Source organism: Calypte anna, chromosome 1 (assembly GCF_003957555.1).
Source record: "Calypte anna isolate BGI_N300 chromosome 1, bCalAnn1_v1.p, whole genome shotgun sequence".
Taxonomy (NCBI): Eukaryota; Metazoa; Chordata; class Aves; order Apodiformes; family Trochilidae; genus Calypte; species Calypte anna.
Genome location: NC_044244.1, coordinates 21,780,004 through 21,797,147, shown reverse-complemented (window position 1 = coordinate 21,797,147; position 17,144 = coordinate 21,780,004). Strand labels below are relative to the sequence as shown.

The window sequence follows — 17,144 nt, the reverse complement described above, 5'->3', positions numbered from 1 at the left end:
AGATATTCCTCCATAAGGGCACTGATGCAAACTCAGTGACTGAAAGGAGGTTTACCTTGTAAAAGCAGACACTTTTTTCAGATTTTTATGAATATTCTCTTTGTTTGTGATCAACTACATCAATTGATCTGGACACCTGAAATGTGTCAGTCTGTTAGGACAGAAACAGAAAGCTCTTTATGTCGAGGATATGAAAGATACTATCAGTCCTAGGAGCACACAGTTTAGAGAAAGAAGCTGATTACCTGATTCAGGCAGACTTCAAGAAAAATGATACCTTACTCCAAATACTTTATATGAATATACAAATAGAGTATCTCTTCCAGTCTCCTGGAAGAAATTATCATGGGAGTGGGACCTACATAATAGGGATGCATCAACAGGTTGCTGGAGCTTCAGCACAGTAACTTCTATAAACAGACTGAAGGCTGTGTAACTGGGTCCTCAAAAAACAGATCAATCAAATTGCTTGACAGAAACTTAGATATTGCAGTTCAAAAGCTGATGATCTCCCTACAGGAAAACGGTGATGGAGGCAAGCCAGTAACACAGCTAGACCTAGAGCACAGTTGGGGAAAAAAAAAATAAAAATTGTGATTTCATAGTAGTCAAGACTCAACTGCTGGGCACATGGACTATTTACAGAAGATAAAAAATATTTACAGAATAAACGGAAGGCCTTGCCAGCTTCACTGAAGAAAATGTCCCATGTAACATCTGTTATTCAAAAGTGCATCCTTCAGAAGAAGGCCTTTGCCATTCACCATGTGTTGTATAATACGATACAGAACTTGAGTTTTTAAATGAGCTGATGTGAAACTAAGATCTCTAAATCTGTCAATTTCCATATAAAGGCTTCAGTTCTGTGACAAACACTATAGCTCTCTGAAAAATACCAGAGTCACCAAAGTGACATGTCAGTCACCTCACCTCACGACCATGTTACTCTGACAATCCAGGGCAACTTCCAGTGTCCAAAGCATCTGAAGTAAAAAACCAGTCTTCATGATGCATGGCAGACACCCTTATTTAAGACTGGTTTGAGGTTTTTTGGAACAAGCCAACTACATAATGCTCTTTTCTAATTCATACTTGCATCATAGTGATGTTGTGTGTATGTGGTGACCTTGGGAAGAAGCTATTTCCTTTGATATGGATATTGGTACTGTGCCATTTCACTGCTAGAGCAATTATTGTATCCAGAATTGACATGCAAATCACCATTCTGAAATTAAGACTAAAAGTACTCAGCCTCTAAATCCTTGATAGATTGTTATGTTCCTTCTGCTCTGAAGCAAAGGCTGCCTGCTGTGGTAGAAGTGCTTGTACAGCACCAAGCATCACCAGGGGTCCACTTCCTGCTGGTGATGACTTATAAATGCAGACATTGGAAAAAATATGGCTTGAGGGGGAAGAGATCACAGCACACTAGAAGTGGAAAAAAGATATGATAAAATAAAAACTTAAGTGTTTATAGAGAACTGAGGCATCTAAACACAATCTAACAAATCTTCTAAACACAAATCTAGTGGATATATAATCTAGTGGATATACAAGACAGAACTGAAAAGATTCCTGAGCTCCCAACTTGACATCCCACACAAAAAGAATGATTGAGGTGAGACATCTGAACAGAGTATGAGATTATTAAATTATCATTAATTATGCTACTTCATGCCCTTAGAACTGCTGCTGGAGCTCAAGTAGGAAACAGACTGTGGCATCTGAAATGACAGAAAACTAATACACTCCAAAATGCAGATGCAGGGAAGATTCCAAGAGACCTCAGCCTATCCCCAAAGTCTCTCTAGACACACAACTTTTGCATTACCTACAAACTACACATCACAAAAGAAAGCTCTAGACTGGAATTAATTTTCTTGGTAGGCCAGTACTCTGTAATCAAGGAGTAAGTGAAATGCAGCAGCCCTTAAGGTCACCCCTACTGTACCTACTACAGTCTATAGAAGCATGGATATGAATTAGCCATATCTCTTTACCAGAAGGCAAAATGTATTTTTTTCTCCTGAAATCAGAGAAGAGGATTTAGGAGCCTTATGAGCTTGTGTTCACAATTTATCAGATGCACTTGATAATTTGTCCACTGCAGTAGGTTGCTACATGCACCAGCAAACTTTCATCTTCTGGAAGCTTACAGTCACTAACATTTTCTCAGGTTTCCAAAAGCAATTTCTAGGAGCAGGGAGACAAGATTGAATTTTGTTGCTGGCAGGAAAACCAGGTTTAACTCTGGCTTGATGTCAGAAGACATTTGAGAGCAGCAATAGAGCTGACCCTTATTCTGTGATGTACATGCTACTGACAATGCCAGAACAGAGAGTTCACTTCTGTCTCCCCATCCCCAGCACTGCAGTTGCTTTTGACTCCTGGCAGCTTTCACTGGTTCTGCAAATACTAGTGACAAGGATGAGGAGTACTTTCTGGATCTGACAGCAAATGGTACAGCAGAATGGATGGCTGCACAGAGGAACTCACTCTCCTCCCAACACAAAATGAATTGGGTAGGGATAGCCCTACCCATACCATCTATTTAGGAGCTGTGTTTACACCATTCTATTCCCCAAACCATGCTCATTAATTTGGGCAAGTACTAGCCATCCTACTAATTCAAACCTTTGCCAGGAAGTGTGCTAACAAATTAAGCATCATGTTTAGTCACAGCACTGTGCCTGAGTTCATGCCACTGCCCTACTTAAGTTTGTCAGCATCACCATGTTAGCACATCTGGCTGATGGACCAGAGGCAAGACAAAGGACAAAATGGATCTTTCCGCCATTAAACTTCAATATACTCTGGCTGGGTATCTCACACATTGAGTCTGTCAGTTCTACTTATATCAGGGACAGAAAGGTATGGTCCAGATAAGTATGGCCATCATGAGGGATGGACCCCTTGGTTACACAGTGTGAAACTTGGAGCAGGATTAGGAACACTTGTTCGATAAGCAACCCTCATCCAAACAATATGAAGAGAGGGCAGAGGAACAAACAAGAATTGTTGTTTACAGGCAACAAAAGCCAGACATCTTCAAAGAGACTTTTATGGAAAAGTCTTAGTGGAGAACTGAAGTGCTGAAAGAAATAACTAAATGACATAAAAAGATAAAGTTAAAATCATGGCATGGGATAAGAAAGATCTACATGTCCTAGAGAAATATTCATCACCAATCCACCTCCATTCATTCTAACAAATAAAACCATAATGCAACTAGGTATGTTGTATCTTCTGCACACTTGAACTAAGACAAGGAAAGGCACAGTCTGTGTAAAAATAGAGGCACTTAATGGTTTCTCAAGTATATAAATATTGGTACTTGAATACAATATAGTAATATCTCTCAATGACAAAACTGAAACTATTTTTTAAATAGATAAGTTGTTTGTTGAATCATTACTGAATTCTAGAGGATCAAGTGCAAGCAGTATTTTCTGTTCCAACAACCCTTTAAAACCTTTTCCAGTTTTAAAATTCCAGCTACAGAAGCTGAGAACAGTGCTATTGGTGCAGTACCTTTGCACTTAAAGAGGCAAAAATTGTTTAAGGTCAAAATGACACTACCTATAATATGAAAATAGGGCCCGATACAAAATTGCATAAAATTAAGCCCCAAACATGTATTTCTCTGAAACAGTTAATTGCCAGGTTACCAAAAATATAAACACTAATAATTCTGTGTGTTCGGTTTCAAAATGAATACCTGAGATACTCTTAACTACAGACTAAAGACAAATAAGGAAAAAAAACCTGTTCTGCATTTTACATCTTAGAAACTACTGCTTCCTTCTTCGCAAACACAAGGGGAAGCTTTTGCCTGTGGTATTGCACAGAACACATACCACTACAGGATGTTCATAGTTTTCTTCCTCTTCTTATTTAACCACAAAAATCAAGCACAATTTTACAGAGAGGGACCTATTTGGATGTCTTTGTGTATATTTACTGTCATAAGCCAAGTGATGTTACTATTTGCTTTGGCTGACTGAGGGGGAGAAAGGGGAAAAAAATGTCTATTTTACAAAGAATGACCACATCTTAGCTGTGCTCAGAGCGAGTTGCCACATGGTTAGAGGAGCAGGAAATAACTTGCAGTTCACTCAAAGTAAGACTAAGCAATTCTGTGGTTTCAAATGTGAGCCTGTAGAGTTGCTGAAGCTGTGTCTTCCAGTATAAAGTTTCTTAATATAGCAGCTTACCAACTGGAGAGTCTGGTCCTCCCTGGAGAAGCAGTAGAGGAGGGTGGAGCAGAGCAAGAAGCCCAAGGAATATCATACTTTGGTTTTTCCTTTCTCCTCATTTGTCCAACAGAAGTGGGTATGTCTGATGATACAGATAGTTCATCAGTAAGAACAAAGTACTGAGAAGTAGGGGAGTAAGGAAGTAGGAGAAAGACACTTCTACATAGAGAACATTGTGCAGCTTATGGATGGAGGGGCTGAAGAGAGAAAGGAAGATACTGGAAGCACTTGAGATACCAGATGGAAAGCTGAAATAAGGAGAGGAAATCCTTCTGCTGCAACAGAAAGACAGAAAAAAAGAGCACATGACAAGAGAGTGCAAGAAGACCCTGATGAAAGCTGAGACACAAGATTCAGACAACAGAGGTCACTATGAAGGACTTTAAATCAAATCAGCAGGTTGGGGTTTCAGAAGAAAAGTGGCTAAATTGATTCCTAAAACACCATACAAACTTCACAGTAACCTGCTGAATAAAAATCTTAAAACTTTATTTTCTAAATTGAAACTAAGAGTATTTTTAAGTCAATAAATTACTGATTCTGTGATTAAATGTACTAGGAAAGTTGTAAAACATCTCTTACTTATCTCTATCCCTAAAGTAGAAAGATATTACTACAACCAATCAATAATTATTTTCTAATCCACAGATAATATACAGATAAATTAACCTCTTGGCTGTCACCTTGAGAAGGAAGAAAGCATTTACAATTTAGTGCTAAATTCCCATATGCACATACTCTTGTTCTTTAGCCTAGACAGCAAGAAAAGTACTAGGCCTTGTTACTTAATACTCAGAAAATCTACCTAGGAATCCATATTTTAATTTAATTCTTTTTGTAAATAATCATACCAAATGCTGGCTAACTTCTGGGAAAATCATCATCAATCACACTTGAAATAAATGTAGCTTTTAAAAGTGTTTGCAATCTTAGAAGTATGAGTTATTAATGGAATACAGTTTTCTTGGATTTTCAAATATGAGAAAGCCACATGTTCTTTCTTTTGGTCAGTGTTTCTCGAATTGCAGGCACAGTACCTCACATACAAAATATGTTTGTTGAGCACAGATATGTCCCCATGTAACTATGCTGCATAGTGGCTAATCAACAAGGGGAGTTAAAGGCAAAAACCCCCTCACTTTGAAGTGAAATGAGATGAATACAGAGAATTCTGAAATACACAAAGTTCTGAAGGGGAAACTGTGTGAAACCATCTTACAGAAATGGAAACACTTATGACCTTGATTAGCAAGCCTTAATGTGAGGTTTCAGCTTTAAGCTAAACACAGTGGAGAACTGGAAAATGCATTAATGCTGTTTCTCAGAGAACTGAAAAAAACCCCACAAAGCTTCCTTAGAGTGATATTTTCAGGACAGCAAAATAAATGGTACAGGAAGAATAGTCCCAATAAGGTGGGGATGCATATATGAAAGCAAATGCCTAAGGTGAGCTGCAATCTGCAAATCTGCTAGAATGTCATCGAGCTCTGCAGGAGCAATTTCCTTGCCAGCAACGATCTCCACAGAACACCAAGTCTCCAGGAACTGAGTAATTCATTTACAGAACCTTCTTCCAGAATCACATATTCTTAACACAGGCATTCTAACTTGAGATGTCTGAAGTGTCATTCATTGGATAAAATAAAGGGGTGTCAGGAAAACTGCCTACTTTTAGCTCATGGGTAGCTGAAAATACACTACTGAATTTGAAGAATTAAGCAAGTGAGCAGCTTTCTAAGAAAGTATCCCTATGATCGTTTGCATTACATTTCTTCTTTTTCCATTGGGCCCTACTAGCACACTGCTCCCATCACGTGACTATCACAACATACTTCAGGATCTTAAAATTTTAATTGCAACTGTCCCTGAAGGTAACTGCACACCTACTGTGCCCATTTTACTGGTTATCCAGGCATAACCAATATGTCTCGAAAACACGGAGTTTGTGTGGCAGCATACCCAAGCAAATACTTTGAGAAAAAAACCCTTATACAGCATCTGACTGAGTCATGCCCTGGTAGAGTGGGCTCTTTAAAACCACCCACGAAGATACACTTCTAGTTCCATCAAATCTGCTTTATATGATTTATTGCTACAAGGAAAATAAACTGGCCAATAATAATTTAAAAACCCCCTCTGTGCCCAAGTAACACAACACAAACCTCTCTTGGGGAAACTGTACCCTAACCTACCAATAAGCAACTCTGCCTAATGCCCATGGCATTTTTTCTTACTTCCTATATTTTATCATCTAGGTATTAGGTCACAAAACCATAAGTCTCCTGCACTACACTAAGTTTTATTTCTGTACTGCAAAGATTCCTCTTGAGACAAGGCTATGAAACATGCTCACTGGAAGAGAGGGCACCATAAATCTTACCACGCAGCTTTAGGTGAACAGCAAACTTTCCCTGGCAAACTGAGCACTGAAAAGCTCACCAAACCCTATCTCTAGAGCAGACAGCTATGCCCATAGAAGGTTAATGAAAGAATCAAGTCTTTGGTCATGATGGTTAATGAACTATTTGCAAAGTTCCTATATGATATTCACTCATCATATACAAACTACTTCAAGGTTTCACTCCATCTCTCCCAACACTTAGGTAGGAGCTGCCACTAACAATTGCTGCCATTGTTGGCAACTGCAGCCACTACTTACCAACAACAGCAGTAAGCAAGTTCTTAATTTCAGCACTACAAGAGACACTAACAGTTGAGCAATAAAGGTCATAAGAAGCTCTGCACAAAAGGCAGGTAAGTTTCTTTTCAGGTAGAAGTACCAGAACACCACTGAAAGAAGAGACTTGACACTAGAAGTTTGAAAATTCTCCATTATCACCTTTTTACCCTGAAATTACATGGTATAAGATGGATCTTATACACTCTGCTTGCTACAAACTGGGCTTATACTAAACCCTTGAGAACCCCAGAAGAAACATTCTAGTGATAACAGATTTAAATTTGTAATTATGATCACATAATGCAGAGAAATCACATCAGCTCCATTAAAGGAGTAAAAAAATAGTCTTTCCATTTATATATTTGCACCCAACAGTAGACTCAGTCTTTATCCTGTAACAAGGAACTACCTCTTTCTTAGGTGCCCTCCTAAACAAATGGTATCTGGACATCTTGATGCAAATTTTGCAGTCAAAACAGGACTGCTCATCTGAACCCTATGTTAAAACTTAGAGCTCTTCTAAATTCCACCACCTAATTCTTAGCTGTGAAGAGCTGGTACGTAACAACATCACAGGCTTGTGACTACAAATTGTTTTCATCCTGTTGCATCGGTACAGTACAGGATTCCAAAGCATGTTATCAAGAGCATGAGTGGTATACTTGACCAGCGGATTAATCATAGAGATGTTAAGAGGCTTTTGGCACCTGACTACCTCCAAAACAGACAAAAGATCTACAAAGTAGCTCAGAAGAGGATAAGAGAGGGCTGAAGCCTTAACAGATTGAGGTACTTGTTCCAGGTCTATATTACTGGATCACCTTCTGTTTAGCAACATAACACTTCACAAGAGAGAGATATACAGTGACTGAAATTTGTAGTAGGACTCATCTTTCCATGTCAAGACACAAATTTATGTGCAGAGCACATGAGATACAAGCACGGTCAGGAGAGAAGGAACTGCTGCAGTCACTGAAGCAAAGACAGACTCAGCTAATAATTTTAAGTTTCTGTCTTAAAGTAAAGTTGAACAGGTGATTTAGGTAAGAGTCAGTGATACCTACTGACAGTGATGGAATTTTAGCATCTAAATATCTTGTCTTTCACTCCTGAACTAAATCCCACACTTTATGAATTGATACTTTGTCTCAAATACATACAGCTAGGACATACAATGCTTTGTAGAGCCTTCACAGGTGGTTTCAAAACGTTTTTCATCCATGGGGAAATAATCAGTTTACACCATAGTTCACTACCTTAGCTTAATAACAAGCTGTGAGGAAAAGAGGCATGAGAAACACTGGGACAAGTAACGCTACTGTTGATTGTTGGAGGCATTTTCATTATTGTGAAAATCAGTTTTGTAGGCACAGATTTTATTCAGAGGAACTGTCAAAAACCAAGGGAAGATTATTAATGACAAGTTGTTTAGGGAGGGGACTCCAGTGAGGCATCTGAGGATGTTACATGTCTTACAATGGAACAGGACAGACCTCAGAAGAAATCCAGGCATAACTTTCAACATTCCTCTGTTCCAAAACATCTTATCCTTTAAACTTGACTTCTCCCTTAGCATCTCATTTAAAAACACATGCAAAGATGAGATAACCACCACTGAACTGATGACTCAGTTCTTCCTATCTGTTCATGAGATGACTCCTTTCCAAACTACAGTCTCAACCTTTTTCAGATGTACAGCCTGCAACATAACTTCTTAACTGAAAAGCCCCAGCACTTTTCAGCCACATGAAATTTCCCATTACTCAGAACTGTAGTTCCTCTTCAAGTCTTAGTTCATGCTATTTCATATATATAAGACATCTTTAAAATTCCCTTCTTGATAAAATGTTTAATTCCTATTATTTAAGAGATGCAACTGCAAATCAGGTTGGATTTTAGATCTGAACTCTAACCGTAATTAGTGCTTTGGCTCAGATATACAATCTTATTCGGGTCATGTGCACTGCAAAACCATCCAAAAGTTCTCAGTTTACTGGTGTGTCACTTCTCCTTTTCGCATTCTTTACCAGTTCCTGTTTACTGTATCAACTATGGCAAGATCTTAAAAATAACAACCCATTCCTAGCCTTACTTACTTATCCAAGAGTTGAGTCCTACTTCTAAGCAGTATAAAATATCCATACTCCACTACCTACTTCTTATGTTACGAGTACATGCTTATGTTCTCTTTCCTAAGGCCTCTCACAGATAGAAAATTATTTCTATGGAATAAACAATTTTCTCAGTGACATTACTCATCAGTATTAATAATGGAAATTATTAAAGTACCTGTTTTATTAAAAATTATTAATGGGACACCTAGTGCTTGCTTTTCCTTCCAAAACTCACTCTTATTTATAGCCAAGCATATTTCACCAAAAATTTTCAAGTTTGACAAAGCTACGAACATATTTTGTTAATATGCACAAAAGTGAACTCATAGCTCACCCCAGTATAACTTTACATAGACATTTCTTTCTACATCATGACACAACAGGTACTGACAGATTTCCACAGCTACTAAATTTCACACCTAATGTACACAACACATCATGCATCTGAATGAAAATTAGTTACATTCCTAACTAACAATGATAGTCCTAAAGACCTACATTATACTGGGTACCTGCTGTAATTCTACACTTCTACATTTAAATTCTACATTTCTACATTCTACAATTACACAGTTCTAAATATGAATTCATGTTTCAACCAAATTAATTATAGCTGCAACTTTGACCATTACCCAGTGGCTTGGTTTTGAAAACCTGATCTTTCATGGGCAAAGGTATTTTAATTGCTTATACATTCAAATAAGCATTTTACAGCTCAGCAAGTGGGGAAAAAATAAAAGGGAGTTAAAAAAAAAGCAACAGTAAGCTTCTGAACATTTGCCTTCTATTCAATGAGACTCCCAAAGTATCAGTAGGAGTCAAGAAAATGGTATTGGCCTCAGCAATACAAACACAGCAACAGGTCTTTACTTCTCCCACTCCCAGGTAGTTTTTGTGTTTACCTGTCATTGTTACTTAAGATGCCACTGAAGTTATAGCAGCACTGGAAGAGCATAGGCTGCAAGTACTCAATCAAAATAAAGCTACTTGATAAATTCCTCTGCTTTTCCACAGAACAAAACCAAGCAGTCGAATCCTCAATGATATTTCAAAGTAAATGCCTTGTTATCAGTCAAAAACAGAGCCAAAGACTCAAAACAAATCGGGTCCAGAGAGCCACATGCTTTTTAATCAAGCCCCTCAGGACTGATACCAGCATAAGAGCCCTCCATAAGAGAACTATAAATTATTACTACTACTACATAAGGAGTATCTATGATCAGTTTAATGTCTCAATTGGCATTCATTTCACGACTGACGTAAACAACCTAAAATTATTAATGATATGGCAGATGCACATCTATGCCCCACACTAAGAGAACCAGTGTAGCAGCCAGGTAATACAGTCAATTCAGCTGATGGAAAACCAAGCTTGTAGCATCTTAAGAAACTCAAAAGATTTTCCCTTCTTAAAAAGCTGCACTTAAGGCTGAGGTTTCACTAATGAATAATTCAAACATGGATATTAAGAGATCAAATATCATGTACATTATAGCAAAAAGGCATTTATCAGCACAGCATGCCAGCACTGATTCAACACTACTAGAAGGTCAAGAGAATGAAGAGTACTCTTGGGCTCCAGCAGACAGACACTTGGGGACTGAATTCGGACTGATGAAGCTCTCCAGGTGTCCTTTCCACTTCTCTAATAGACATTACCCTCCAAGAGCCAGATGTGTTCGACCTGTTCATTAATCAGCTTCTGAATTATCACCATTTTTGGGTCATGCCACACTAAGCCAAAAAAGCTCAAGAGCTTCAACATTCAAGTCCTTATGATTGAGCAGAGACCCTCAATTACAGCAAGATGAGCCTATAGTTGACCTACAGAACATAGAGAGCTGGGGGCAAAAGAAAAGGGAATAAAAGGGCCACAACTAGAAAAACTGATTGGAAATTACCCAAGATTCTGTGTAAACCACAGCAATGTCTAGTTTCACAAAAAACACAAAGCAAGTCATGTCTGTGAAGCTATCAACCTGTAACAAATGGTGTGACACTCAGACACTGTGAAGATATTTACCTCCAAAGTCTGCTTTCAATATGCTATTTATGCAGAAAAGTTGAGAACTTGAGTAGGTGAGTGTTACAGCTGAGAGTAACAAAAATGAAAAGTGTGTGTGCTTGACATGGAAATCCAAGTTGTAAAAAACAAGCAATAAATCAACTAGGATGTAAAAATTCACGTACCATTTTTTAAATTTAAAGAATTGTTGAGGGAGGGGGTGGAGTGCAAAGGAGCTAGACATGAAATGTGTGCCTGAAAATTCTTCAATTAATTCAAGATGTTTTGTACAAATTTTTCACTTTTCAAAAATACATGTTTCATGGTCACAACTTCTGACCCATTTAATTTAGTTACTATGGCTGCATCTTATTTAACTCACTCAAATGTAAATATCACCTACTTCCTGTTCAGTTACTACATCCTATACTTTCTTTGCAGTCAGTTTAACAAAAACATTTCAGTTATGTGGAATTGTCACAATTCCATGGATATCCTACTGCAAATCATTTTTTAATCAGTTCATGAAATACTCTTATAGCATTACAGCAAGATGCACAATGCCTGACATGAATATTGGTGGGATGTTGGGACACCAAGCATCAGAAGACAGACAGGTAACAATTTTAAATTACTTCCAAATGGCAATTTTTTTTTTTTTGAAAGAAAAAAAAAAGGAATATTCTTTCCATTTTTTCCAAACTACATTTTCTAAAAGCTGATTTTTTTCTAAAGAAAATGGTTAACTTTTGAAGACTTCAAGTAGGTCTTTGATGCAGATAAGCACACTTTTAATAGTTGTATATTAACATGCAAGAAGGTATTTCAAAACCCAAGAACTTACTGATACACTCAGTAATGCACTTATGCTATAACTACTACGTTGCCTTACATGCGTATACACATATAAACAAAAAAATTTTTGAATCCCAGAGTATATGAACCTGTTGTTTGGGCTAGGAGAAGTACAGACTGAATCCAAGGCAGGCCCAGCATTGATAAGAGCCTTCCTACAACTTCGTCAACATCGTCTTGTTGTACTGCAGGTGCACCTGGGGTTCGTCCCAACCTCGTCCACCCACAGAACATTTTCCTCTGAGCCCCGCCGCTGCTCCCTTGCTGGCCCACTCCCCCTGCAGAGCACAGGGCAACTGAGCCCCACCAACCCTGCCTCGGCAGCTCAATGCCGACGGACAGCGGAGTGCGGAAGGACGGAACCCTCGGAGCGGCACAGTGGAGGGGGTGAGGCCGAGCCCGCCGCTCAGGGTAGACAGCCGGGCCGGGTCGGCCGAGGGCTCCGCAACCCGCGCTGGGGGCCGCGGCCGTTCATTGCTCCGAGCATCCCTGCTTCGCTCCCACCGTCCAGGGTGCTGCGGAGGAGGTGGGCAGGGAGCGAGGCCTGCGGAGGCCGCCCCGCTCCCGGACACCGGGACGGGGAGTGGTGCTGACCGGGACAGGCGAAACTTCCGCAGCCCTGAACTTCCCGGCGCCCTCCCGCCGGCCCGTCCTCACACGCCCCCTGCTTGCCCCGGCCCTCGGGATGGGGACGGGCTGAGGGTCCCCGGCCCAGGAGCTCCGCAGGGTGCCCCCTCCCTCCTTCCCTGCCGCGGGCCGGGACTCACCACGCATTTCTTGCCGAGGAAGCTGAAGAGGCTCTCGTTCTCCTGGGGGGTGAGCAGCAGCGAGCCCACATTGGTGACCCGCCGCGGCTGCGGGGGCTGCTGCTGCGGGTTGCCGCTCATGGCCGGGGCCGGCCCGGCGCTGCCCTCGCTGCCCTGAGACCGTTGGCGCCCGCGGCCCCCTCCTCCTCCTCCTCCGCTGCCGCCGCGGCCTCACAGCAGCCGCATCCCGAAGGCTCCCTCTCGGGGCCGGGGAAGGAGAGAGGCGGAGAGGGGCGGCGAAGCCTCAACCAGCTGCCGGTGACCCGCGGAAGTGGCGCCGGAGATAGGGGCAACCGAGCCAGGGCCGCTCCGCGCTGGCGGCTGATCGCTCCCGCCCCTCGGAGAGGCACTAAACTTCCAACTCCGGCCCGGCTCCGGCGACCGCACTATCCAACATGGCAGCGGGGGCGGGCGAGACCACAACGCGCGGCAGCCAGAGGGGAGGCCGGCGATCGCACTGCCGCCGCGACCATGCGCCGTGCGGGCTGGGGGGGGGGAGAAGGAAAAGGGGAGAGGGGGGACTCCGCCTTCCGCTCCCGCCCCGCCGCGCCTAGGCAGCCAGAGAGTGAGAGCCGCCGCCCGGGACCGCCCCCTTGGTACCTGCCAGGCCGGCCGAGCGGCTGCCGGGTGGAGGCGGGTAGCAGGAGAGGGGGAGGAAGTGAGAGGAAGAGGAGGAAGAAGATGAAGAGGAGGAAGAAGATGAAGAGGAAGCAGAGGTCGCCGCCGCCCCCGTCGTCCCTTGCCTCGGCTGGGACCGGCGCGGCGCTGTTGCGGAGGCCGTGGGAGCTGCCGGGGCTGCGGGCGAGGGGCCGTGGAGCCGTGCCTCCCCGGGGAGGAGGAGCTGTGCCGACCCCTAAACCGCAGCTGTTTCCCGAGGCAGGGCGCGGGGTGGGCAGGCCTCAGGCAGGGGCTTGGGGTCGAGGGAATGAGGGTGCGTGGGAAGCCTTTAAATAATTTTTTTTTTTTTTTTTAAACCTGATTTGATTTGTATCTCGGAAATCTTTTCACCTTTTGTGTCATAAATGAGAATGTTCCCTCGTGGTTCACCGTACCAATTACCGGGTCGGTTGCGTCCCCGCCGTGCCGCGTGGGTGCAGGGCCGCGGGTGGGCTGATTGCGCGGCAGGAGGCGCGACCCCGCCACCGCGCTGCTTAGCGCAGGCTGCTGCGCTTCGAGGGGCAACAGATAAAAATAGCGGTAGGTACTTCAGGCTCTCTGGGGGTCGGCTGCTGAGGAGAAATCAGCCATTGTCAGCTGGAGTTCACTTCCCCCCGCGTTTCTCCGTGGGACAGCCGCTAGTTGGGGTGGGGGTGGGAGGCCTTTCAAAGCCCCGAGATCTGGAGCACAGATGCCTTATGCCCCCACCTGGCTTTCAGCTACCTGAAATGCTTCTGGTTCTCGCTTGTAAAGGTGCAAACCAGACGTCAAAGTGAGCACCTTACTAGTTTATTCAGTGGTTTTAAGTGAAGAATGTGTTGGCTTCATATCCTCTGATAAGTTTTTTGGCCATCTGGAAGGTGCTGAAGTAATCCACCCATGGTGATTTAGTTTATATTGCAGGAAAGGACTGAAGAAGCACTGGGGAAAGCCTCTGAACAGTAGTCTTTGTACAAAGGTGTACTGACTGCTTGTATATTTCAAAAGTTCAGGTGGGAACAAATGGCAACCCAGTCTGGTCTGCTTATAGGCCCTGCAGAAGCAGCCCCCTCAAGAGCCTGTAACTGTCCAGAAATGAAAGGAAAAGAGAATGTGGTGAAAAGTCCTGAGCTTTCACCATAAAAAAGTATTTAAAATTTATGCATATACAGGACTCAATCTGCAGTTCTTGCAAAAGTGAGCTGGGCCTTTGCCGAAAAGGAAATACATTATGAGCCAATGCTTTCAAAGTACCCTTCAGCAATCCTAGGTTCTTCAGTTTGCACAGGATCACAGAGAGTTAGGGACTGGAAGGGACCTCAAAAGATCATCTAGTCCAAACCCCCTGCCAGAGCAGGGTCACCTGCAGCTGGTCACATAGGAATGCATCAAGGTGTGTTTTAAATGTCTTCAGAGAAGGAGACTCCACAACCTCCCTGGGCAGCCTGTTCCAGTGCTCTGTCACTCGCACAGTGAAAAAGTTTTTCCTTATATTTATGTAGAACATCCTATGCTCTGGCTTATACCTGTTTCCTCATGTCCTATCATTGGATATATAACCGAGAAGAGCCTGGGTCTGTCCTCCTAGCACTCTCCCTTCTCCATGCTTACAAACAGTAATGAGGTCACCCCTAATTTCATTCCTTTCTTGTGCAAGTATGTGCATATTTTAATGGAAGGGGAAGTACTTAAAGGAAAGGATATTGGCAGCATTTTGTTCTGTGAAAAAGCATGTGAAAAGATAAAACATGGAAGGTCTTTACAAGACACTTGATGTTTTGCTTTTATTAAGCATTTCTTTATATCTAAAGCTGTTTCAACAAGTTTTACATACCTTTGTTGGTGGTTACAGTGTAAAAAGCTAAAAATAGACCTTTGATGGGTACATGTTGGTACTGTCCTCACCTCTCTGACCACTTATATTCCTTGATTATTTTCTTTTTCTCATTTCTGTTAACTTTTAGTGTTTGTTCCTTATTGTGTAGATTCTACCATTGAAAGAGAGTTCTGAGTGTTCTAGGTGGTAATGTTTTGCTTCACACTGTTCTCAGACCAGCTGGCTGGTAGCTATTTGTAAGGGCCCTCTAACCTTCAGTCTCTATTGTTAGGATTTTGTTTGCTTTTTCAATAAAGGTATGCAGGAAGGGGAAGAAAAAAGGTTTATTTTCAGACCTGGTGTTTCATTAATTATGCAAAAGCAGTTTCTGTCCTTGTATTGTGGCAAAGCACTGAGTCTTGAAGGGAAATGGAAATACTAGTGTCCCACTGAATACCGGGGACCCACTGAAAAGTAGATATTTATGTTTTCAGTAATACCAGCAAAGAATTGCTATTCCTGCATAAAACATCTTGTTTCAAGCAAATGTCTCTCAAGGAAAGCCACAACCTAGAATTACCTGTGTATAGCTGGAAGAAATTGCAGTGCTCTTTCTGACCTCTCTTAGGGAAATTGCCATTGCTATTTATCCGAGGCTTTCCTCTGAATTTCTCACTGTAATCCTTTGGGTTCTGGGTGTGTTACCCACTGCTGATAAATGTGAGGAGTGTTACAGAAAGCTGCTTTTGGTTTGTTTTTTTTCCATTTCAGGATACCAGCCTGTTAGCACCAAGACAATGAAATACATTGGAAGTGATGTATTGTGTATTGATATAAACGAGTGTAATGATTGTGAAGATTTATATTGTAAGTACTTACATAATAAACAGCTTCTATTAGCCTTTTCAGACTTTGACAGAAAATGTGCATAGTTAGAATTTCAGAGTTTAAATATTCACACTATTTCAGAAATAATATTCTGCAACAGAAAAAATAAAAGCGTTAGGAAAACTTTCTGCTTAAAGTTCCATTTTTTTAGCACTATGGATCACATTTTAAAGATTTTATCAAAAGCTGAATTATCTAAATGCGAGAAGATGTTTGGTCCCCGAGGATGATTTTGGTTTTTTTTTAGTAGAGTCACTGCATTTCCCAAATCTTGCTTTTCTTCCAGTCCTGAATTTTAAAAAAACTTGGTTGGTTTTCTTACTTTCATAAAGTTTCATGAGAGTTGATGACACTGAAGATCAGGCTGGCTTAATGGAGAACATGGCTCTCCATAGAAAAAGCTTTCCCACTGTCTGTCTCTCCTGCACCTCCTGCTCAGTGACAAATAAAGCAGCAGGGGACAAGTGCAAACCTTGCTGCAGTGGCCACATACATATAGCTAGGGGACTTGTGATTACTGTCACCTCAGGGGAGAGGTCTGTCAGCAGGGCAGCCCAAGAATGAACAAAAGGGAGGAAGGGCTCGTTTCCTTCAACATCCTTTTTCATCAGGCCTGTAGAAAACTCCGGTCCACTTATCACAAAACTGCCTGTGGTAACCAAAAAAAAGGAACTGTCTTTGTGGTGGGAAGTGCATTTTGAGCTGTGAAGACAGAAGTTCTTTTTTTTTTTTTTTTTTTTTTTTTTTTTTTAATTTATTTAAAGTAAACCATGTTATTTTTCTCAACAGAGGCCTCATTGAAGAGGACTGGGTTTGCATCATTAGTGAATTAATAGCAAATAACATATTAGTTATTTTAATGGCAAGAGGTTAATTCACTTCTGTGCACTGAACCTTTAAATGTTTCGGAATCCCAGCCTGCTCTGGAGGTAACTGAATCATTTATTAAGTTATGGCTCATTTCAGATTCAGTCACTGGGTTTGCTTTCTCACAGAGATTTTATGTTATCTGTTTCAGGCAGGTAACAGTCCGGAAGAAAGAGGATCTGAAGTGTATGATGGTTCTTTAATTTTTATGCTGTAGTTTT

General features: G+C 41.7%; 1 protein-coding gene across 2 annotated transcripts in view; it reads right to left on the bottom strand.

Moving 5' to 3' along the window:
- The window catches only part of WASL (WASP like actin nucleation promoting factor), a 48,629-nt gene extending 35,399 nt beyond the window's left edge, over positions 1-13,230 (bottom strand). For both annotated transcript variants that reach the window (XM_030447408.1, XM_030447419.1), the window contains exon 1: positions 12,678-13,230. In XM_030447408.1, coding sequence (XP_030303268.1) covers positions 12,678-12,797 — 120 coding nt within the window. In that variant the 5' untranslated portion in view covers positions 12,798-13,230. The remainder of the gene's footprint in view (positions 1-12,677) is intronic.
- Positions 13,231-17,144: the final 3,914 nt, after the last annotated feature.